The 23739-nt window shown below is 49.3% G+C and overlaps 1 protein-coding gene across 1 annotated transcript in view; it reads right to left on the bottom strand.

Moving 5' to 3' along the window:
- The window catches only part of sspo (SCO-spondin), a gene marked incomplete at its 5' end in the record, with an annotated part of 592643 nt that overhangs the window by 379381 nt on the left and 189523 nt on the right, over positions 1-23739 (bottom strand). The window contains 4 exons of the mRNA XM_080183006.1: positions 3909-4078; positions 7743-7822; positions 16129-16299; positions 17505-17675. Of these exons, the coding sequence (XP_080039132.1) occupies positions 3909-4078; positions 7743-7822; positions 16129-16299; positions 17505-17675 (592 nt within the window). The remainder of the gene's footprint in view (positions 1-3908; positions 4079-7742; positions 7823-16128; positions 16300-17504; positions 17676-23739) is intronic.

The following is a 23739-nucleotide window of genomic DNA, read 5'->3' as shown; positions in this document are numbered from 1 at the left end:
TGTGGACAAACACGGCAAGATCCCTTTGTTCCACAGAGCGTTCTAGTGTCTTACCATTCATTGAGTACTTTCTTGCCAAATTATTCCTTCCAAAGTTTCCTTGCACTTTTCAGGGTTAAATTCCATCTGCCACTTGTCCACATATTTGTCCATTCCGTCTGTATCTTCTTGTAGCCTCAGACTCTCCACCTCACTGTTAACCACCCAGCCAATCTTTGTGTCATCCACAAACTTACTAACCCTACCCCACATAATCATCAATGTCATTTATATAAATGATGAATAACAGGGAACCCAGCACAGATCCCTGTGGTACTCCACTGGACACTGCCTTCCAGTCACTAAAGCAGCTTTCTCTCATCACCCTCTGTCTCCCACAACTGAGCCCACTTTCAATCCACTTTATCGAATTCCCCTGGATCCCGTGTTCTTTACAAGTCTCCCATGAGGGATTTTGTCCATAAAAACACGTGGTCCAGACCGGGTAAGGACAGCAGGTTTCCTTCCTTAAAGGATATTAGTGACCCAGGTGGGTTAAACATAGAAACTAGAAGCAGGGGGAGGCCATTCAGCCCTTCGAGCCTGCTCTGCCATTCACTTTGATCATGGTTGATCATTGAATTCAATATCCCGATTCCCCCCTTCCCCCCATATCCCTCGATCCCTTTAGCGCCAACAGCGATATCTAATTTCTTCTTGAAATCACACAATGTTTTGGCCTCAACTCCTTTCTGTGGGAGTGAATTCCACACATTCCCCACCCTCTGGGCAAAAAATTTCTCCTCACCTCAGTTCTAAAAGGTTTACCCCTTATCCTCAAACTATGACCCCTAGTTCTGGACTTCCCCACCATCGGGGACATTCTTTCTGAATCTACCCTGTCTAATCCTGTTTTTCCGACAATTGTTTCAACAAGGGAGCTTTGGCCTTGTGGACCCAGAACTGGCTTGCCTGCAGAAGGCAGAGAGTGGTTGTGGATGGGTCTTTTTCTGCATGGAGGTCAGTCACCAGTGGAGTGCCCCAGGGATCTGTTCTCGGACCCTTGCTGTTTGTCATTTTCATAAGTGACCTGGATGAGGAAGTGGAGGGATGAGTTAGTAAGTTCGCAGACGATACGAAGGTTGGTGGTGTTGTGGATAATCTGGAGGGATGTCAGAAGTTGCAGCGTGACATAGATAGGATGCAAGACTGGGTGGAGAAGTGGCAGATGGACTTCAACGCGAATAAATGTGTAGTGGTCCATTTTGGCAGGACCAACGGGATGAAGGAGTACAATATCAAGGGTAGGAGTCTTAGCTGTGTTGAAGAGCAGAAAGATCTTGGTATCCGGGTCCATAGGGCTCTTAAATCGGCCTCGCAGGCGGAGGATGTGGTCAAGAAGACGTATGGTGTACTAACCTTCATTAATCGAGGGATTGAATTTAGGAGTCGGGAGGTAATGCTGCAACTTTATAGGACCCTTGTCAGACCCCACTTGGAGTACTGTACGCTGTTCTGGTCGCCTCACTATAGGAAGGATGTGGAAGCTATTGAGAGGGTGCAGAGGAGATTTACAAGGATGTTGCCTGGATTGGGAGGCAGGCCTTATGAAGATAGGTTGAGGGAGCTGGATCTCTTCTCCCTGGAGAGACAAAGGTTGAGAGGCGACCTGATAGAGGTTTATAAAATGTTGAGAGGAATAGATAGGGTGGATTCTCAGAGGCTATTTCCCAGGGCTGAAATGGTCGCTACGAGAGGACACAGGTTTAAGGTTCTGGGAAGCAAGTACAGAGGAGATGTGAGGGGTAAGTTTTTCACTGAGGGTGGTGAGTGAGTGGAATCGGCTGCCGTCGGTGGTGGTAGAGGCGAACTTGTTGGGGTCTTTGACAAGACATCTGGATCAGTATATGGGATTTAATGGGATTGGAAGTTACAGATAGTTCTATGGTTTGGTCGGTATAGATGTGATCGGCGCAACTTGTGGGCCGAAGGGCCTGTTTGTGCTGTAGTGTTCTATGTTTCATGGTCATCAGTAGATTCTTAATTCCAGATCTTTTTTCATTGAATATATTGAATTCCACCATCTGCCATGTGCGATTTGAACCCGGGCTCCAGACCATTACCTCAGATCTCTGAGTCCGCAGAGCATTGCCCCATGTCTCTGGGTCCCCAGGTCATTGCCCCGTGTCTCTGAAACTGGAGGTGGATATACTTTTTCTGGAGTGGTTGTGGCAGCGATGAGCATCGTGATGCTGGAGTTGGATTCACCGTCAGGAGTCACCTTGTTCAGAAGCTTGATAGTCTACCCAAGGGTGTGAACGACCAGCTTATGACATTACAGCTCCCGCTACAGAACAGAAGTCAAGCCACCCTGATGAGCACCTATGCCCCCACAATGAACAACCCAGACAAGATGAAAGACAAGTTCTATGAAGAACTAGACGCCCTACTGTCAGTGAGCAGTACCGACAAGCTGATCTTGGCGATTTCAGTGCAAGAGTAAGGTGTAACTCTGCAATGTGGCAGGGAGTCATTGGGAAGCATGGAGTGGGCAAGCCCAAATTCATTCAGATGGTACGCCAGTTCCATGATGGCACGATGGCCAGAGTACTGGATGGCAGAGAATCCTCTGAGGCATTCCCAGTCACCAATGGCATCAAACAGGGCTGTGTGCTCGCACCCACACTGTTCAGCATGATGTTTACTGCCATGCTGAATGATGCCTTCCAGGACAGTGTTGTTGGAATCAGCCTCAAGTACAGAGTGGATGGGAAGCTCTTCAATCTGAGGAGACTTCAAGCTATTACCAAAGTGAAGGAGACTGTTCTGGGAGATTTCCTCTTTGCCGATGACTGCACCCTGTATACTGGCTCAGAGCCAGAGATGCAAGTCAGTATGGAGAAATTTTCCACGGCTTGTGACAACTTTGGATTCACCATCAACATTAAAAAGACCGAAGTCATGCACCAGCCTGTTCCTCATGTACCGTACACAGAACCCATAATCACAATCAAAGGGCAGAAACTACAGGCAGTAGACCAGTTCACTTATCTTGGCAGCACCCTCTCCCAAGCAGTGACTGTTGATACAGAAGTTAACTGCAGAATAGCAAAGGCAAGTTCTGTTTTCGGTAGACTGCGCTCCACTGTATGGGAACATTGAGGAATCCGCCCAGCAACAAAACTGAAGGTCTACAGTGCCGCGGTACTCACTACCCTCTTGTACGCCTGTGAAACGTGGACTGTATATCGAAGGCATGCAAGACAGCTCAAACATTTCCACATGACTTGTCTTCGCAGAATGTTACGCATCAGATGGCAAGACAAAGTACCAGACACTGAAGTTCTCTCGAGAACAAGTCTACCATCAGTCCACACACTGCTGATGAGAGCGCAGACCCGGTGGGCAGGTCATGTCATCCGTATGCCAGACGAGCGCATACCCAAGCAGCTCCTTTTTGGGGAACTCTCTGCTGGAAGACGCTCGCATGGAGGGCAGTAGAAACGTTTCAAAGACACACTCAAGGCCTCCCTGAAGTTGCCTGACATTGACACGACCACCTGGGAAACACTGGCACAAAACTGCCCTACCTGGCACTGCCTCATCCACAAAGGCTGTCAAGCTCATGAAGCAAGGTGTATTGCTGAAGCACAACTTAAGCGCGAGCTGTGCAAGTCCAGAGCCACCAGTGCAACAACTACAGCGTCCACACAAGTCTGTCCAATATGTGCCAAAACATTCCGTGCCCGAATTGGCCTGATCAGTTCATCTTCGGACACACCGCAACCAGCCTCAAAATGACTAATGGCGTCGAGGTCCTCATCAATGACGATGGACAAACAACAACATAACTGCAAGATTTTCCGATCGAGAATCCTGTCTCAATTAGGCACTGCCCAAATGCAGCAATATTTCACAGTGACACTCACCAGTTGTTGCAGCCATCACCACGAGGTATAACTGTACCCGGGGAGTACCTCCTCCCCATTCTCACATCCAGACAGGGACAATCTGCTTTCTCAACACAGGATGTCCCGTTCACATTTAAAAGCAGCCCGTTTGGACAGTAACAGCCTGGTTCACAACTCCAAACACACTGCTGAAAAACAGAAACACATCATCAGGCAGGGCGGGAGAGGGAGGGAGCAGGGTGTGGGGGGAAGGTGGAGGGAGCAGGGTGTGGGGGGAGGGTGGAGGCAGCAGGGTGTGGGGGCGGCGAGGGTGGAGGGAGCAGGGTGTAGTGGGGGGAGGGCGGAGGCAGCAGGGTGTTGGGGGAGGGTGGAGCGAGCAGAGTGTGGGGGGGAGGGTGGAGGGAGCAGGGTGTTGGGGGGGGAGGCTGCAGGGAGCAGGGTGTGGGGGGGAGGGTGGAGGGAGCAGGGTGTTGGGGGGGGAGGGTGCAGGGAGCAGGGTGCTGGGGGGGAGGGTGCAGGGAGCAGGGTGCTGGGGGGGAGGGTGCAGGGAGCAGGGTGTGGGGGGAGGGTGGAGGGAGCAGGGTGTTGCGGGGGAGGGTGCAGGGAGCAGGGTGCTGGGGGGGAGGGTGCAGGGAGCAGGGTGTTGGGGGGGAGGGTGGAGGGAGCAGGGTGTTGCGGGGGAGGGTGCAGGGAGCAGGGTGTGGGGGGGGAGGGTGCAGGGAGCAGGGTGTTGGGGGGGGAGGGTGCAGGGAGCAGGGTGCTGGGGGGGGCAGGGTGGAGGGAGCAGGGTGTGGGGGGGAGGGTGGAGGGAGCAGGGTGTTGGGGGGGGAGGGTGGAAGGAGCAGCGTGTGGGGGGGGAGGGTGGAGGGAGCAGCGTGTGGGGGGGGGAGGGTGCAGGGAGCAGGGTGTGGGGGAGAGGGTGGAGGGAGCAGGGTGTGGGGGGGGAGGGTGGAGGGAGCAGCGTGTTGGGGGGGGGTGCAGGGAGCAGGGTGTTGGGGGGGGAGGGAGCAGGGTGCTGGGGGGGGCAGGGTGGAGGGAGCAGGGTGTGGGGGGGAGGGTGGAGGGAGCAGGGTGCTGGGGGGGGAGGGTGGAGCAGCGTGTGGGGAGGGTGCAGTCAGTGGTCGCTCTCTGGATATTTGAGTAATTTTGTTTGCTGAAAATGGTATCTTTTTGAAGCTTTTTGTCTTGCCCACATCAGGACAGTTTGTAATCATACAAAATATAACAAAGAAAAGGCCCTCGAAGAGCCTCATGTTACAACTGTACAAAACTCTGGTGCGGCCGCACTTGGAGTATTGCGTACAGTTCTGGTCGCCGCATTATAAGAAAGATGTGGAGGCATTGGAAAGGGTGCAGAGGAGGTTTACCAGGATGTTGCCTGGTATGGTGGGAAGGTCTTATGAGGAAAGGCTGAGGGACTTGAGGTTATTTTCATTAGAGGATCCTTCACAACAAGGTCCCTAATTCTACCCGCTTCATTACATAACACCAGATCCAAGATAGCTCGCTCCCTCGTCGGCTCCAACACACACTGTTCGAGGAAACTATCCCGGCAGCATTCCAAGAACTCTTCCTCAAGCCCACCGCGTCCAACATGGGTCGGCCAATTAATATGTAGATTGAAATCCCCCATAATTATCGCCATTCCATTCCTGCACGCCGCATTTATTTGCGCGTTAACAGCCCGCCTCACCTCCAGGTCATTATTTGGGGGCCTAAAGACGACACCCACCAGCGTCTTCCTCCCCTTGCTGTTCCTAATCTCCACCCACAACGATTCCACATTCTGCTCTTTGGCTCCTATATCATCCCTTACTACCACCCTGATACTATCCTTAATCAGCAGAGCTACCTCCCCCACTCTTTTTCCTCCCGCCTATCCTTCCTTAACACTTGATACCCCTGGACATTCAGCTCCCAGTCCCAGTCACCTTGCAGCCACATCTCTGTAATGGCCACCAGATCATATCCATTTGTGCTGATCTGCGCCACCAGCTCATCCACTTTATTCCTAATGCTTCGTGCATTCAGATAAAGTGCCTTCATCCCAGCCTTCACCTGTACCCTATTTGCCGGAACGCCACCAACCTTACTCATGCCCCCTACTCCCTTTATTATTGGGACATCCTTGGCCTCTTCCTGTGCCTGTACCCTCTCCTTTACTTTAGACCCTGTAATTTCACCTACCCTCGCACCCTCCCCCCGTCTAATTAGTTTAAAGCCCTATCCACAGTCCTATTTATACGATTCGCCAGGACTCTGGTCCCAGCACGGTTCAGACCAACACCATCCCACCTGAACAGGTCCCACCTGCCCCAATACTGGTGCCAATGCCCCATAAATTCAAAACCATTCCTCTCACACCAATCCCTGAGCCACCCATTCACCTCTTTAATCCTATCTACCCTACGCCCGTCTGCACACGGTTCAGGTAGTAATCCAGAGATAACCACCTTGTCAGTTCTGCTTTTTAATTCCATTCCCAGCTTTTCATACTCCCTCTCCAGATCCTCAGTTCGCATTTTGCCAATGTCGTTGGTACCCACATGTACTACAATGACCGGATTCTCAATCTCCCACTCCAGGTTCCTCTGCAGCCCAGATGCGACATCCTGGACCCGAGCACCAGGCAGACAACACACCCTTCTGCGCACTTTGTCATTGTGACAAAGGACAGTGTCAATACCCTGAACCACACTATCCCCAATCACTACTACATTCCATTTCACCTTCTCTTTGTCTATGTCCTGTGTCTGCATCACCGTACCGTGTGCAGTTTGCTCACCAACCTCACCGCCCTCGTTCTTGTCCACACTGGAAGCAAGAACCTCAAACCTGTTACGCAGATTGAGAGGCTGAGGCATTTGGGTCCCACCCTCCTTCCTCCTCTCCTCACCCTCCTTCCTCCTCTCAGCAGCCCCCTCTTGTTCCTGACCCTTAGAGTGACCCCGTTCAGAGCACCCACCCCTCTCTGTGTGAAAAACTTCCCCCGCACATCTCCCTTAAACTTTCCCCCTCTCACCTTGAACCTGTGCCCACCCCCCGACCCCCCGTGTAATTGACAGTCCCCCCCTGGGGAAAAGCCTCTGTCTATCCACCCTGTCTGTGCCTCTCATCATTGTGTAGACCCTCTATCAGGTCTCCCCTCAGCCTCCATCTTTCCAGTGAAAACAATCCCAGTTTATTCAATCTCTCCTCATCGCCGAGGGAACAATTCAAACTTCATCATAACAGAGTGTTGATTAGTTGGAAAGTGGATTGTGATTGGTAGATGGTCGCCGTACTTACACAAGGATATTTTGGCCTTGGAGGGAGTGCAGAGGAGGTTTACTAGGCTGATACCGGAGTTGAGGGGGTTGAGCTATGAGGAGAGGCTGAATAAACTGGGCTTGTACTCGTTAGAGTTTAGAAGAATGAGGGGAGATCTCATTGAGACGTATAAGATGATGAATGGGATGGATAGGATAGAGGTGGACTCTTCCCGCTCAGAAAGGACAGTAGGACTAGGGGGCACAGCCTCAAGATAAAGGGGGGGCGGTTTAGAACGGAGTTGAGGAGGAACTTCTTCACTCAAAGGGTGGTGAATCTCTGGAATTCTCTGCCCGTTGAAGTGGTGGAGGCTGCCTCGCTAAATATTTTTAAGACGCGGGTTGATGGGTTTTTGATAAGCGACGGGATTAAGGGTTATGGGGAGAGGGCGGGAATGTGGAACTGAGCCACGACAGATCAGCCATGATCTTATTGAATGGCGGGGCAGGCTCGAAGGGCTGGATGGCCTACTCCTGCTCCTATTTCTTATGTTCTTATGTTCATATGTAATGGTGAATGAGTTAATACTGATGGTGAACTTACCGAGATTTCATCACAGCTTCGGGGGCAGGGTGGGCCGCACCCATCATAGACCGAGCCCTCGACCAAGGAGCAATCTGTCGCTGCAAGAAGGAGCAAAATTCAGAGGAAGCTGAGGAATTCCAGCTCTTTGACCTGGTCACAAATATCTCCTGGTTCATCGATTGATTTTATTAAAAAACAACTTTCCTTTTGCAATGGAGACAAGAAGTCTTCAATATGGCTGCCAAACTCACCTGACCTTTTATAACAGCAACATGGTCATACTTCCAGAAAGTTCCATGGAGAATCCAGGCAGGAAAATCGATTGACATTCCCCTCAAGTGATCTGAAAACGAGGGTGCGCCGCTCCCTGGAGGTGTGAGCTCACCTCCTCCCAGTCACAACATTGGGAACCAGGTTCACCATCAACATTTCTTCAGCAACTCACTTTTCTTTTAAAATTTGGATGTTGTATTATTTGGATGCGGATTGTTTTTCTAACGCTCACCCAGGACTTAGACAGGCACATGACTGGGTTGGAGATGGAGGGATATAGGAGATTGTTTTAAATAAGGTTCAGTAGCCTTGGGACATCCCTGGTAATGTATAAGGATATGGTATGATACTAATGTTTTTCTCTTTTAATTCACAGGTTTTAAGTCGGTCCGCCTTAGAACATAGAACATAGGACACTACAGCACAAACAAGCCCTTCGGCCCACGAGTTGCGCCGATCACATCAACACCTATCTATAACCCCCAATCCCATAAAACCCCATATACTCATCCAGAAGTCTTTTAAAAGACCCCAGCGAGTTCGCCTCCACCACCACTGACGGCAGCCGATTCCATTCACTCACCACCCTCTGAGTGAAAAACTTACCCCTAACATCACTTCTGTACTTTCCTCCCCGCACCTTAAACCTGTGTCCTCTCGTAGCGACCATTTCAACCCGGGGAAATAGCCTCTGAGAATCCACCCTATCTATTCCTCTCAACATTTTATAAACCTCTATCAGGTCGCCTCTCAACCTACGTCTCTCCAGGGAAAAGAGACCCAGTTCCCTCAACCTAACTTCATAAGGCATGCCTCCCAGTCCAGGCAACATCCTTGTAAATCTCCTCTGTACCCTTGCAATAGCCTTGTTGTACAACAAGGGGCATACACGCGATGGGTCGTACTTGGGCTGCTCTTGAATGTTCGAGAATAGCCTAGTGCTTCATGTCGTTAGTGTGTGCTTAAACTGGACCAGATGCTGGGCAGCGCGACAGCTCAGTGACTATTACTGTTTGCTGTGCAGGCGCATGGATTTGGGTCAGTGTCTGTGGGAGTTTGCGCATTCTCCCCGTGCTTGTGTGGGTTTTCTCCGGGTGCTCTGGTTTCCTCCCACACCCCAAAGATGTGCTATTAGGCTGATTGGAGGTAATAAATTATCCCTAAATTAGTTTTCCCTTAATGTGGAATGCCATAAGCATAGACAAGAGTCATGGGTGGAGGGGGGACTGGTAATGTTAAAATAGCAGCGCGGGCTCGTTGGGCCGAAGGGCCTGTTTCCCGGGCTGTTTTTGTTCTTTGTTCTTTGACTATCCACAAGCAGTGACTTTACTAAGCTGCAGCTAGCTGATAATGAGGGGGAGGTGGCGGTTCTGCTGCACCAACTGGAATTACTTTAATTAATGGAACAAAATCTATATTAACGACCTGACTGATTTACCAGAATTCACTGGGGTGGAGGCAGTCTCCAAGATTCTGTCCTGTTTAATAGGGACCGTACGTCAGTCCGAGTTTCCAACTGTCAGTCTGGATCCTCACACAGGAAACACGGACAGACAGACTACGCCACAATCAATAAAACTCAGATAAACAAGGTCAGTGTGTATCAGGAGGATGAGGACAGACAGAGCTCATGTTCACACTGCTCACCAGCTCTCTTTGAGAGTAGAAAGCAGAGGCAGATCCCCCTCCGAGAACTAACATCTAACTCTCACTGAGGAATATCTCTTCCTATAATCTGTAAGAGTGAGTGTGAAATGGGACAACTTTTAGTGGTTGAATGAAAATAACTCCCTGACCCTCTCCCTAAATTCAGTAAGTAACACTTTAGTTATCTAACAGTCAACAAGGCAACTAAACTATTCACAAACCAAGTAAAACATGACTGTAATGGAATGCTGTTTAGATACGTACAATTCCCACTCATTAACAAAAACATAGAACTTTCTCTAAATTACAACCAGGTTTTGCCTCTTCCAGAACATTCTGTCTTCTTTGTTAACTTCAGTATTGAGATGATGTCTTTTCAGACATAACAGAGACCATGAGAGGCGGCAGTTCTCTCTCTCTGAGAGTCGAACTAAGCTGTTACTCAGCACCTTTTCTCCTTTTGTGTCACTGCCTCCCTTCTTTTATATTGATGACATATCAATATTTCCCACAATATGATTGGTCTCTGCTTGCCAAAGCCACCAAATTCAAATCTAATAGGTTGCTGGTAGCTAAGGGCCTGATTCAAATTTAACTGGCTAAATTCAAAAGCCAGTTTGTTGTCTTGGTAAAAACTGCCGCCTGGTCTTTGATGTCAATGTTTCAGTCTGTGTAATGGCACCATAAGCACCAGCGTTTTTAACTCGAATAACAACACAAAAAAACACACCTTTTAATAAACACTTTTATAAACACCAATTTTCCAACAATACCAATCTGTTCACTGTCCATTGAGACTCTTGCTATCTATTTCCATTTCCAGCTCACTTCCTCTCATCCTCTCATTTACTTTATATGCACACATGCACATATCGACATAGAAGCACAGAGGGTAGGAGCAGGAGGAGGCCATTCGGCCCCTCGAGTCTGCTCCGCCATTCATTACAATCATGGCTGATCATCCAACTCAATAGCCTGATCCTGCTTTCTCCCCATAACCTCTGATCCCATTCACCCCAAGTGCTATATCCAGCTACCTCTTGAATACATTCAATGTTTTGGCATCAACTACTTCCTGTGGGAATGAATTCCACAGGCTCACCACTCACTGGGTGAAGAAATGCCTCCTAATCTCCGTCCTAAATGGTCTACCCTGAATCCTCAGACTGTGACCCCTGGTTCTGGACTCCCCCACCATCGGGAATATCCTTCCTGCATCTACCCTGTCGAATCCTGTTAGAATTTTATAACTCTCTATGAGATTCCCCCTCATTCGTCTGAACTCCAGTGAAAACAATCCTAACCAGGTCAATCTCTCCTCATACATCAGTCCCACCATCCCCGGAATCAGCCTGGTAAACCTTCACTGCGCTCCCTCGAGAGCAAGAACATCCTTCCTCAGGAAAGGAGACCAAAACTGCACACAATACTCTAGGTGTGGCCTCCCCAAGGCCCTGTATAATTGCAACAACACATCCCTGCTCCTGTACTCGAAACCTCTCGCAATGAAAGCCAGCATACCATTTACCTTCTTTACCACCTGCTGCACCTGCATGCTTACCTTCAGTCACTGGTGCACAAGGACACCCAGGTCCCTCTGCACACTCCCCTCTCCCAATTTACAGCCATTCAGATAGTAATCTGCCTTCTTGTTTTTGTTTCCAAAGTGAATAACCTCACATTTATCCAAATTATACTGTATCTGCCATTGATTAACCCACTCACCCAACCTGTCCAGATCATTCTGAAGGATCGCTGCATCCTTGTCACAGTTCACCCTCCCACCCAACTCAGTATCATCTGCAAGAACTTGAGATGTTACATTTTGTTCCCTCATCCAAATCATTAATATATATTGTGAATAGCTGGGGTCCCAGCACCAATCCTGTGTCACCCCACTAGTTACTGCCGGCCAATTGGAAAAGCACTCATTAATTCCTACTCTTTGTTTCCTCTCTGCCAACACTCTCTCACACACACAAAAACACACACACACACACACACACAATCTCTATTTATATACAGCATAACAGACACAGTTGTTCCAACACTGACCCGTGGGGGTCAAAACTTTTCAATATCTCCAGTCAGAAAAATAACCATTTCCACAACTCACTGTTTCCTGTTCTTTTGAAAAAGTTTATCCAATTAGAAGCTAATCCTCAATATTGTTAACCAGAGTTGTTTGTGCGAACTTGCCAAACACTTTTTTTAAATCCCCATAGATACCATTTACCACATTCCCCTCATTAACCTTCTCTGTTAATTTCAACGGGATTAGTCACACACAAATCCTTTTACAAATCCATGCCAACTTTCTTGATTAAACTCAAACCTCTCCAAATGACTCTTGTTAGTTCCCTGGTGTTAGATTCAGGGGTTTGCAGTTACTGGGACTGTCCTTGAACCCTCTCATGAATAAGGGTGTAACATTTGCCACTCTCCATTCATAGAACATAGAACACTACAGCACAAACAGGCCCTTCGGCCCATGAGTTGCGCCGATCACATCAACACCTATCTATAACCCCCAATCCCATAAAACCCCATATACTCATCCAGAAGTCTTTTAAAAGACCCCAGCGAGTTCGCCTCCACCACCACTGACGGCAGCCGATTCCATTCACTCACCACCCTCAGTGAAAAACTTACCCCTAACATCACTTCTGTACTTTCCTCCCCGCACCTTAAACCTGTGTCCTCTCGTAGCGACCATTTCAACCCGGGGAAAGAGCCTCTGAGAATCCACCCTATCTATTCCTCTCAACATTTTATAAACCTCTATCAGGTCGCCTCTCAACCTACGTCTCTCCAGGGAAAAGAGACCCAGTTCCCTCAACCTAACTTCATAAGGCATGCCTCCCAGTCCAGGCAACATCCTTGTAAATCTCATCTGTACCCTTTCAATAGCTTCTACGTCTTTCCTATAGTGAGGCGACCAGAACTGCGCACAGTACTCCAAATGAGGCCTGACAAGGGTCTTATAAAGTTGCAGCATTACCTCCCAACTCCTAAACTCAATCCCTCGATTTATGAAGGCCAGTACACTATACGCCTTCTTGACCACCTCTTCCACCTGCGAGGCCGATTTAAGAGTCCTGTGGACCCGGACCCCAAGATCCTTCTGCTCCTCAACACTACCAAGACTCCTGCCCTTGATAGTGTACTCGTTCATCCCGTTGGTTCTGCCAAAATGGACGACTACGCATTTATCCGCGTTGAAGTCCATCTGCCACTTCTCCGCCCAGTCCTGCATCCTATTTATGTCCTGCTGCAACTTTTGCCATCCTTCCAGACCATCCACAACACCACCGACCTTCGTGTCATCAGCGAACTTACTTACCCATCCCTCCACTTCCTCATCCAGGTCATTTATGAAAATGACAAACAGCAAGGGTCCTAGAACAGATCCCTGGGGCACTCCACTGGTGACTGACCTCCATTCAGAAAAAGACCCATCCACAACCACTCTCTGCCTTCTGCAGGCAAGCCAGTTCTTGATCCACAAGGCCAAAGGCCCTCGGATCCCATGCCCTCTCACCTTCTCAAGAAGTCTTGCATGGGGGACCTTACCAAACGCCTTGCTGAAGTCCATGTACACCACGTCCACGGCACTTCCTTCGTCAATGTGTTCAGTCACATTATCGAAGAACTCAACTAGGCTCGTAAAGCACGACCTGCCCTTGACAAATCCATGCTGACTATTCCTGATCATGTCAAACCTCTCCAAATGGTCGTAAATCTTGTCCCTCAGAAGCCTTTCCATCAGCTTACCAACCACTGAGGTCAGACTCACCGGTCGGTAATTTCCCAGGCTATCTCTGTTCCCTTTCTTGAAAATACTACATCCGCAATCCTCCAATCTTCCGGAACCTCTCCCGTCTCCATTGACGATGCAAAGATCATCGCCAGGGGCTGTGCAATCACTTCCCTCGCCTCCCACAGTATCCTGGGGTACATCCCATCTGGTCCCGGCGACTTATCCTGGTCCCGGCGACTTCGTCCCCTGTATCTATGGAAGATCATGGTCGGAAGTGTGGTAGATTGTGAGGAAGGGTGACATAGTTTGCAGGGTGACTTAGACAGGTTGCAGAGCTGGGCCGCGAGGTGGCGGATGGAGTTTAATGCGGAGAAGTGTGAGGTAATTCATTTCGGTAGGAGTAACGGATGTGTTGAGTATAGGGCTAACGGGAGGACTTTGAATAGTGTGGAGGAGCAGAGGGATCTAGGTGTATGTGTACATAGATCCCTGAAAGTTGGGAATCAAGTAGATAAGGTTGTTAAGAAGGCATACGGTGTCTTGGCGTTTATTGGTAGGGGGATTGAATTTAGGAGTCACAGCGTTATGTTGCAACTGTACACAACTCTGGTGCGGCCGCACTTGGAGTACTGTGTGCAGTTCTGGTCCCCACATTACAGGAAGGACGTGGAGGCTTTGGAGAGGGTGCAGAGGAGGTTTACCAGGATGTTGCCTGGTATGGAGGGGAGGTCCTATGAGGAGAGACTGAGGGATTTGGGGTTGTTTTCGCTGGAAAGAAGGAGGCTAAGAGGGGATCTTATTGAAACGTATAAGATGATTAGAGGTTTAGATAGGGTGGATAGTGATAGCCTTTCTCCTCGGATGGAGAAAGCTAGCACGAGGGGGCATGGCTTTAAATTAAGGGGGGGTAGTTATAGGACGGATGTCAGGGGTTGGTTCTTTACCCAGAGGGTGGTGAGGGACTGGAATGCCCTGCCTGCTGCAGTTGTAAATGCGCCTAGTTTGGGGGCGTTTAAGAGATCTGTGGATAGGTTTATGGACGAAAAGGGATTGGTTTAGATTAGTGGGTCAGTGTTTTTTTTTAAAAAACTGATCGGCGCAACATCGTGGGCCGAAGGGCCTGTTCTGCGCTGTAATGTTCTATGTTCTATCTCATTCACTATCTCGACTCTCATTTCCATCAGCAATCTGGGACACAATCCATTTAGACCAGGTGACTGATCCGCTCAAAGCCTTTCCAGTCCCTCCTGTTTCTCAGTTTGCACTGTTCAATTGTCTCACCCGTCTCCACACCAGCTTTCTCGCTGAGTTAGTTCAGACACAAAACATTCACTCAGGAATCCAGCTGAGCCTCGAGGCACCAATCACCTTCTAGCTGCTGAACAGGATCTACCAAAGAGGTGGATGGGGGCAAGGCAGTTGACGTGGTATACATGGATTTTAGTAAGGCGTTCGATAAGGTTCACCATGGTAGGCTTCTGCAGAAAATGCAGATGTATGGGATTGTGGGTAATCTAGGAAGTTGGATCAGGAATTGGCTATCAGATAGGAGACAGAGGGTGGTGGTGGATGGTAAATATTCATCATGGAGTACAGTTACGAGTGGTGTGCCTCAGGGATCTGTTTTGGGGCCACTGTTGTTTGTAATTTTTATTAATGATCTGGATGAGGGTATAGTTGGGTGGATTAGTAAATTTGCTGATGACACCAAAGTTGGAGGTGTGGTAGATTGTGAGGAAGGGTGTCATAGTCTGCAGGGAGACTTAGATAGGTTGCAGAGCTGGGCCGAGAGGTGGCGGATGGAATTTAATGCGGAGAAGTGTGAGGTAATTCACTTTGGTAGGAGCAACAGATGTGTCGAGTATAGGGCTAACGGGAGGACTTTGAATAGTGTGGATGAACAGAGGGATCTAGGTGTGTGTGTACATAGATCCCTGAAAGTTGGGAATCAAGTAGATAAGGTTGTTAAGAAGGCGTACGGTGTCTTGGCGTTTATTGGTAGGGGGATTGAATTTAGGAGTCGCAGTGTAATGTTGCAACTGTACACTACTCTAGTGCGGCCGCACTTGGAGTACTGTGTGCAGTTCTGGTCCCCGCATTACAAGAAGGATGTGGAGGCGTTGGAGAGGGTGCAGAGGAGGTTTACTAGGATGTTGCCTGGTATGGTGGGGAGGTCCTATGAGGAGAGACTGAGGGATTTAGGGTTGTTTTCGTTGGAAAGAAGGCGGCTAAGAGGGGATCTTATTGAAACATATAAGATGATTAGAGGTTTAGATAGGGTGGATAGTGATAGCCTTTTTCCTCGGATGGAGAAAGCTAGCACGAGGGGGCATGGCTTTAAATTAAGCGGGGGTAGCTACAGGACGGATGTCAGGGGTAGGTTCTTTACCCAGCGGGTGGTGAGGGATTGGAATGCCCTGCCTGCTGCAGTTGTAAATGCGTCTAGTTTGGGGGCGTTTAAGAGATCTCTGGATAGGTTTATGGACGAAAAGGGATTGGTATAGGCTAGTGGGTCATTGTTTTTGTAACTGGTCGGCGCAACATCGTGGGCCGAAGGGCCTGTTCTGCGCTGTAATGTTCTATGTTCTATGTTCTATGTACTCTGCTTTTGAATACCCGCAGCTCAGTCCCTGCTCATTCGCTCAGAGACATGGATATAGCACTGGTCTTGATGAATGGCCTGCCAACGCCCACTGCTCATGTGACACACACAGCACAGATTACCTGGACAGTGCCCCAGGCTGCACCATTCTGTCGCAGTCTGTAACCCCTCACAGAAATCTCCACCTCCCTGCGGAGGGGGGTTGTCACAGAGCCGGCTGCGGGTTCGCACTCCCTCCCCACAGCTCCTCGAACAGTCTGTCCACGGAGACCAACTGCCCCAAAGTCCATCTCCTGTAACAAAAGATTCAATAAGAGTCAGCTTCAATTCATTCCTACAAAACCCATCGGTATAGAACACAGAGGCATTTAACCCCAGCACACTCAATAAACCCTGCACTGTCAGAGGGTCAGTACTGAGGGAGTGCCGCACTGTCAGAGCGTCAGTGCTGAGGGAGTGCCGCACTGTCAGAGGGTCAGTGCTGAGGGAGTGCCGCACTGTCAGAGGGTCAGTGCTGAGGGAGTGCCGCACTGTCAGAGGGTCAGTACTAAGGGAGTGCCGCACTGTCAGAGGGTCAGTGCTGAGAGAGTGCCGCACTGTCAGAGGGTCAGTGCTGAGAGAGTGCCGCACTGTCAGAGGGTCAGTGCTGAGGGAGTGCCGCACTGTCAGAGGGTCAGTGCTGAGAGAGTGCCGCACTGTCAGAGGGTCAGTGCTGAGAGAGTGCCGCACTGTCAGAGGGTCAGTGCTGAGAGAGTGCCGCACTGTCAGAGGGTCAGTGCTGAGAGAGTGCCGCACTGTCAGAGGGTCAGTGCTGAGGGAGTGCCGCACTGTCAGAGGGTCAGTGCTGAGAGAGTGCCACACTGTCAGAGGGTCAGTGCTGAGGGAGTGCCGCACTGTCAGAGGGTCAGTGCTGAGAGAGTGCCGCACTGTCAGAGGGTCTGTGCTGAGAGAGTGCCGCACTGTCAGAGGGTCAGTGCTGAGAGAGTGCCGCACTGTCAGAGGGTCAGTGCTGAGAGAGTGCCGCACTGTCAGAGGGTCAGTGCTGAAGGAGTGCCGCACTGTCAGAGGGTCAGTGCTGAAGGAGTGCCACACTGTCAGAGGGTCAGTGCTGAGGGAGTGCCGCACTGTCAGAGGGTCAGTGCTGAAGGAGTGCCGCACTGTCAGACGGTCAGTGCTGAAGGAGTGCCGCACTGTCAGAGGGTCAGTGCTGAAGGAGTGCCGCACTGTCAGAGGGTCAGTGCTGAAGGAGTGCCGCACTGTCAGAGGGTCAGTGCTGAGGGAGTGCCGCACTGTCAGAGGGTCAGTGCTGAAGGAGTGCCGCACTGAGAGAGTGCTGCACTGTCAGAAGATTTTATAACCAGTTCTAATCCCCGCCACCTCCAAACCACTGCCCCTCCAAATTCCTCCTCTGTATCTCTCCATAATCCCTCTCGACCTCCAGTCTCTCTGGCCTTTGACCCCATCCTGTCTCCCTGCTGCCCTGGCCTGGTTCACTCACTGGGACAGTGCTGGATGTTACACGGTGCGTTCTCTTCCTCTGGACCAATGCAGGGCAGGCCATTACCAGTGGCGGGGGGGTTATTACAGAACCGGAATCGATGCTGGTTCCCCCCTCCACATGAAGTGGAACAGTCACTCCACGGAGTCCAATCTGACCAATCACCACTTACTGCAAAGGAAGAAGATTGGGTAAATCTCCATGGAGACGGAGTGAGCGGACACTGACTGTCACACATCAACACTGGACAGTAGTGAGACCACACCTGGAGTATTGTGTACTGTGTCCATCTCCTTGTTTAAGGAAAGGTGTAGATGCATTAGAAGCATTTCAGAGAAGGTTTTCCGGACTAACACCTGGAATTAGGTTTATATCGACTGGAGTGGATACGTACTGGAATCAGAGGTAACTTGATGGAGAAACATCCTCTCGACATCCATCCTGTCAATATCACTCAGGAGCTTTCCATCAAGTTACCTCTGATTCCAGTATGTATCCACTCCAGTCGATATAAACCTAATTCCAGGTGTTAGTCCGGAAAACCTTCTCTGAAATGCTTCTAATGCATTTACACCTTTCCTTAAACAAGGAGATGGATACAGTACACAATACTCCAGGTGTGGTCTCACTACCATCCTGTACAACTGGAACATATCCTCCAGATGTTTGTAATCAGTTAGAATCATAGAGGTTTACAGCATGGAAACAGGCCCTTCGGCCCAACTTGTCCATGCTGCTATTTTTTTAAACCCCTAAGCTAATCCCACTTGCCAGCATTTGGCCCATATCCCTCTATACTCATCTTATCCATGTAACTATCTAAATGCTTTTTAAAAGACGAAATTGTACCCGCCTCCACTACTACCTCTGGCAGCTCGTTCCAGACATTCACCACCCTCTGTGTGAAAAATTTGCCCCTCTGGACACTTTTGTATCTCTCCCCTCTCACCTTAAACCTATACCCTCTAGTTTGGGAAAAGATATTGACTATCTCGCTGATCTGTGCCCCTCATTATTTTATAGACCTCGATAAGATCATCCCTCAGCCTTCTACGCTCCAGAGAAAAAAGTGCCACTCTATCCTATGACTCAATCCATCAAGTCCCAGTAGCATTCTAGTAAATCTTTTCTGCACTCTTTCTAGTTTAATAATATCCTTTCTATAATAGGGTAACCAGGACTGTACACAGTATTCCAAGTGTGGCCTTACCAATGTCTTGTACAACTTCAACAAGACATCCCAACTCCTGTATTCAATGTTCTGACCGATGAAACCAAGCATGCCGAATGCCTTCTTCACCACTCTGTCCACCTGTGACTCCACTTTCAAGGAGCTATGAACCTGTCCCCCTAGATCTCTTTGTTCTGTAACTCTCCCCAACGCCCTACCATTAACTGAGTAAGTCCTGCCCTGGTTCAATCCACCAAAATGCATCACCTTACATTTGTCTAAATTAAACTTCATCTGCCATTCATCAGCCCACTGGCCCAATTGATCAAGATCCCGTTGCAATTGGAGATAACTTGCTTCACTGTCCACTTTGCCACCAATCTTGGTGCCATCTGCAAGCATATTAACCATGCCTCCTAAATTCTCATCCAAATCATTATTCATAGGCAGGCAGAGGGAAGGGGTCATGAAAAGGGATTATAGGGAATTAGGTAGACAGCTGAGAAAGAGGAACGCAAAGGTAGTAATCTCAGGATTGCTGCCTGCGCCGCGGGAGAGTGAGAGCAGGAATGGAATGAGGTGGAGGGTGAATGCGTGGCTGAGGGACTGGAGCAGGGGGCAGGGATTCCGGTTCCCGGATCATTGCGACCTCTTTAGGGGCAGGTGTGACCTGTACAGTAAGGACGGGTGGCACTTGAATCCCAGGGGGACCAATATCTTGGCGGGAAGATTGGCTAGGGCTACTGGGGGAGCTTTAAACTAGAAAGGTTGGGGGGAGGGAATAGAGGTGAGGAGATTGAGAGCGAGGAGGTTAGCTCCCAGATAGAGAAGGACTGTAGACAGAATGAGAGGGAGGTTAGACAGGTGATGGAGAAGGGAAGTGCCCAGACCGGGGGTCTGAGGTGTGTCTATTTTGTGGGTGAGTACAGCGACTTTTTCTTTCTTTTAATAACTAACTTTGTTTTAGTGGGGTTTTTTTTGCTTGCTTTAAGTTTTACCCCGGAAGTAGTTGCGAGGGCACTCGGGTCAAGTTTTTTTTTCACCCTACTATAAATTAGACCAGAGGGAGGAAGCGGTGGCCAGGTCTCTGGAGCTGAGCCAGTAAGTCAAAAAATCAGAAAACAGAGAAGTAGTGCTAATAGGGGACTCCACAGTGAGGGGGGCGGACAGGCGTTTTTGTGGACGTAGACGGGAGTCGCGGATGGTGGTTTGTCTCCCTGGGGCTGGGATTCGGGATGTCTCTGGGCGTGTCCCAGACAACGTCTCTCAACATTTTATAAACCTCAATCAGGTCGCCTCTCAACCTTCGTCTCTCCAGGGAGAAGAGACCTAACTCCCTCAACCTATCTTCATAAGGCATGCCTCCCAATCCAGGCAACATCCTTGTAAATCTCCTCTGCACCCTCTCAATAGCTTCCACATCCTTCCTGTAGTGAGGCGACCAGAACTGCGCACAGTACTCCAAGTGGGGTCTGACAAGGGTCTTATAAAGTTGCAGCATTACCTCCCGACTCCTAAACTCAGTCCCTCGATTAATGAAGGCCAGTACACCATACGCATTCTTGACCACATCCTCCACCTGCGAGGCCGATTTAAGAGTCCTGTGGACCTGGACCCCAAGATCATTTCTGCTCCTCAACACTGCTAAGACTCCTACCCTTGATATTGTACTCCTGCATCCCGTTGGTCCTGCCAAAATGGACCACTACACATTTATCCGTGTTGACGTCCATCTACCACTTCTCCGCCCAGTCTTGCATCCTATCTATATCTCGCTGCAACTTCTGACGTCCCTCCAGACTATCCACAACACCACCAACCTTCGTGTCAAAAGAACAAGAACAGCACAGCACAGGAAACAGGCCCTTTGGCCTTACAAGCCTGCGCCGCCCATTTTAACACTCAGTGAGCTCCTCATTCCAATCCTTCTTCTACCTGCGACTTTTGTCTACATTTAGTGGACTCCACAATAAAGGGGTGTAAATTTAGGTAATTATCTGTGTGCCAGATTAAGGGAGATCCAATTTCAGGACAATTTGTTAACACCAATCAACCTAAAAGCACGTTTTTGGGGCGTGGGAGGAAACCGGAGCACCCGGAGAAAACCCACGCAAGCACGGGGAGAATGTGCAAACTCCCACAGACATTGATCCAAGCCGGGGATCCGACCCGGGTCCCTGTAACTGCACAGCAAACAGTGATAGTCACTGAGCTGTCGTGTTGCCCGTCAGTTGGTCCAGTTTAAGCGTACACTAATTGACGTGAAGCACTCGGCAACTCTCGAAGCAACATCCAAGAGCAGCCCTCGCGCGACCCACCGCGTGTATGCCCCTTGTTGGCCAACAAGGCGGACCGAATCACCTGTGGATGTAAAAAAAGACATCAATAAACATACACAGCTTATACAGACATTCACGAAAGATCCCCAGAAGCTCAAAAGGAAGACAGGTGAGCCATAAAATATGTTGGACGGCCCATAGGAATCTATTGATTCCCAGGAACGACCTGAGGCTCTTGATCCTTAATTAGAACATTCTTTTGTATCCCTCCATCTCTAGTCTGCTCATGTGCCTATCTAAGTAAGCCTTAAACAACTCTAGCGTGCCTGCCAGCACCACCCTACTTGGCAGTGCATTCCAGGCTCCTACAACCCTCTGTGTGAAAAACCTCCCTCTAACATCCGAACTATACCTCGCCCCTCTCACCCTAAGCCCGTGACCCCTCGTAATATTTATTTCCAATCTAGGAAAAAGCTTACCACTGTTTACTCTATCTATACTCTTCATAATCTTATACACCTCTATTAGGTCTCCCTTCATTCTCCGTCTTTCCAGGGAGAACAACCCCAATTTGCCCAATCTCTCCTCATAGCTAAGACCCTCCATACCAGGCAACACCCTGATAAACCTCCTCTGCACTGTCTCCAAGGTCTCCACGTCCTTCCGGTAGTGTTGTCGGCAAACTTACTAACCCATCCCTCCACTTCCTCATCCAGGTCATTTATGAAAATGACAAACAGCAAGGGTCCTAGAACAGATCCCTGGGGCACTCCACTGGTGACTGACCTCCATGCAGAAAAAGACCCATCCACAACCACTCTCTGCCTTCTGCAGGCAAGCCAGTTCTGGATCCACAAGGCCAAAGCTCCTTGGATCCCATGCCCTCTCACCTTCTCAAGAAGTCTTGCATGGGGGACCTTATCAAATGCCTTGCTGAAGTCCATGTAAACCACATCCACCGCTCTTCCTTCGTCAATGTGTTCAGTCACATTTTCAAAGAACTCAACTAGGTTCGATCGGCACGACCCACCCTTGACAAAGCCATACTGACTATTTCTGATCATTCTAAACTTCTCTAAATGTTCATAAATCTTGTCCCTCAGAATCCTCTCCATCAACTTACCAACCACTGAGGTCAGACTCACCGGTCGGTAATTTCCTGGGCTATCTCTGTTCCCTTTCTTGAAAATAGGAACCACATCCACAATCCTCCAATCCTCCGGAACCTCTCCCGTCTCCATCGATGATGCAAAGCCAGAGCCTCTGCAATCACTTCCCTCACCTCCCACAGTAACCTGGGGTACATCCCATCCGGTCCCGGCGACTTATCTATCTTGATAGAATTTAACTCGATGGGCTGAAGGGCCTCTTTCTGTACTGTAGGGTTCTATGATTCTATAAAAGTTCCAACACATCCTCTTTCTTAACGTCCACATACTCAATCTTTTCAGTCTGCCGCAAACCTGTAGTACAACCTCCCAGATCACTTTCCACCGTGAATACCGAGGCAAAGTACTCATTAAGCATCTCTGCCATTTCTTCCGGTTCCTCACAGACTTTTCCCCCTTCACCTTTTATAGGTCCTATCCCTTCACTTCTCATCCTTTTACTCTTCACATATTTGTAGAAAGCCTTGGGATTCTCCTTAATCTTACCCAACAAGGTCTTCTCATGTCCCCTTCTGGCTCTCCTAATTTCCTTTTTAAGCTCCTTTCTACAAGCCTTATACTCCTCTAGATCCTTAACATCTCCTAGCTCTCTGAACCTTTTGTACACCTTTCTTTTCTTCCTGACCAGGTTCATCACAACCTTCGTGCACCACGGTTCCCACGACCTACCAAAACCTCCTTGTCTCATCGGAACGTTATTGTGCAGAGCTCCAGTCAAACATTCCTTGAAAATCCACCACCTTCCTTCAGTACTTTTCCCCAAGAACACCTCCTTCCAGTTTACTCGTCCAATTATCTGCCTGATGTCTTCATATTTCCCCTTACTCCAGACAAACACCTTCCTAGCCTGTCTGATCCTATCTCTTTCCAATGCTATCGTGAAGGAGATAGAATTATGATCTCCATCCCCGAGATGCTCTCCCACCGAGAGATCCGACACCTGTCCTGGTTCATTAGCCGGCACCAGGTCAAGTACAGACTCTCCTCTCGTAGGCTTATCCACACACTGTGTCAGGAAACCCTCCTGAACACACCTAACAAACTCCTCCCCATCTAAACCCCTTACCCTAGGGATATTCCAGTCGATGTTTGGGAAATTGAAGTCTCCCATCACGACAACTCTGTTATTACGACATCTCTCTAGGATCTGTTTCCCTATCTGCACCTCAACTTCCCTGTCACTATTGGGCGGCCTGTAGAAAACACCCAGCAAACTTATCGACCCTTTGCTGTTCCTAACTTCCACCCACAGAGACTCCGTAGACAGTCCCTCCACAGCATCCACCTTCTCTGCAGCCGTGACACTGTCCATGATCAACAGTGCCACTAAGGCAGTTTGGGAATGCTGTGGTATTCGAGACAGTTTGGGAATGCTGTGGTTTTTGGGGCAGTTTGGGAATGCTGTGGTTTTTGGGGCAGTTTGGGAATGCTGTGGTTTTTGGGGCAGTTTGGGAATGCTGTGGTTTTTGGAGCAGTTTGGGAATGCTGTGGTTTTTGGGGCAGTTTGGGAATGCTGTGGTATTCGGGGCAGTTTGGGAATGCTGTGGTATTCGGGGCAGTTTGGGAATGCTGTGGTTTTCGGGGCAGTATGGGAATGCTGTGGTTTTCGGGGCAGT

This window comes from Carcharhinus amblyrhynchos, unplaced genomic scaffold (assembly GCF_965287045.1).
Source record: "Carcharhinus amblyrhynchos unplaced genomic scaffold, sCarAmb.v2.hapA chromosome_114, whole genome shotgun sequence".
Taxonomy (NCBI): Eukaryota; Metazoa; Chordata; class Chondrichthyes; order Carcharhiniformes; family Carcharhinidae; genus Carcharhinus; species Carcharhinus amblyrhynchos.
Note: the sequence above shows the minus strand (reverse complement) of the source record. Positions and strands in the feature narration are given on the sequence as shown.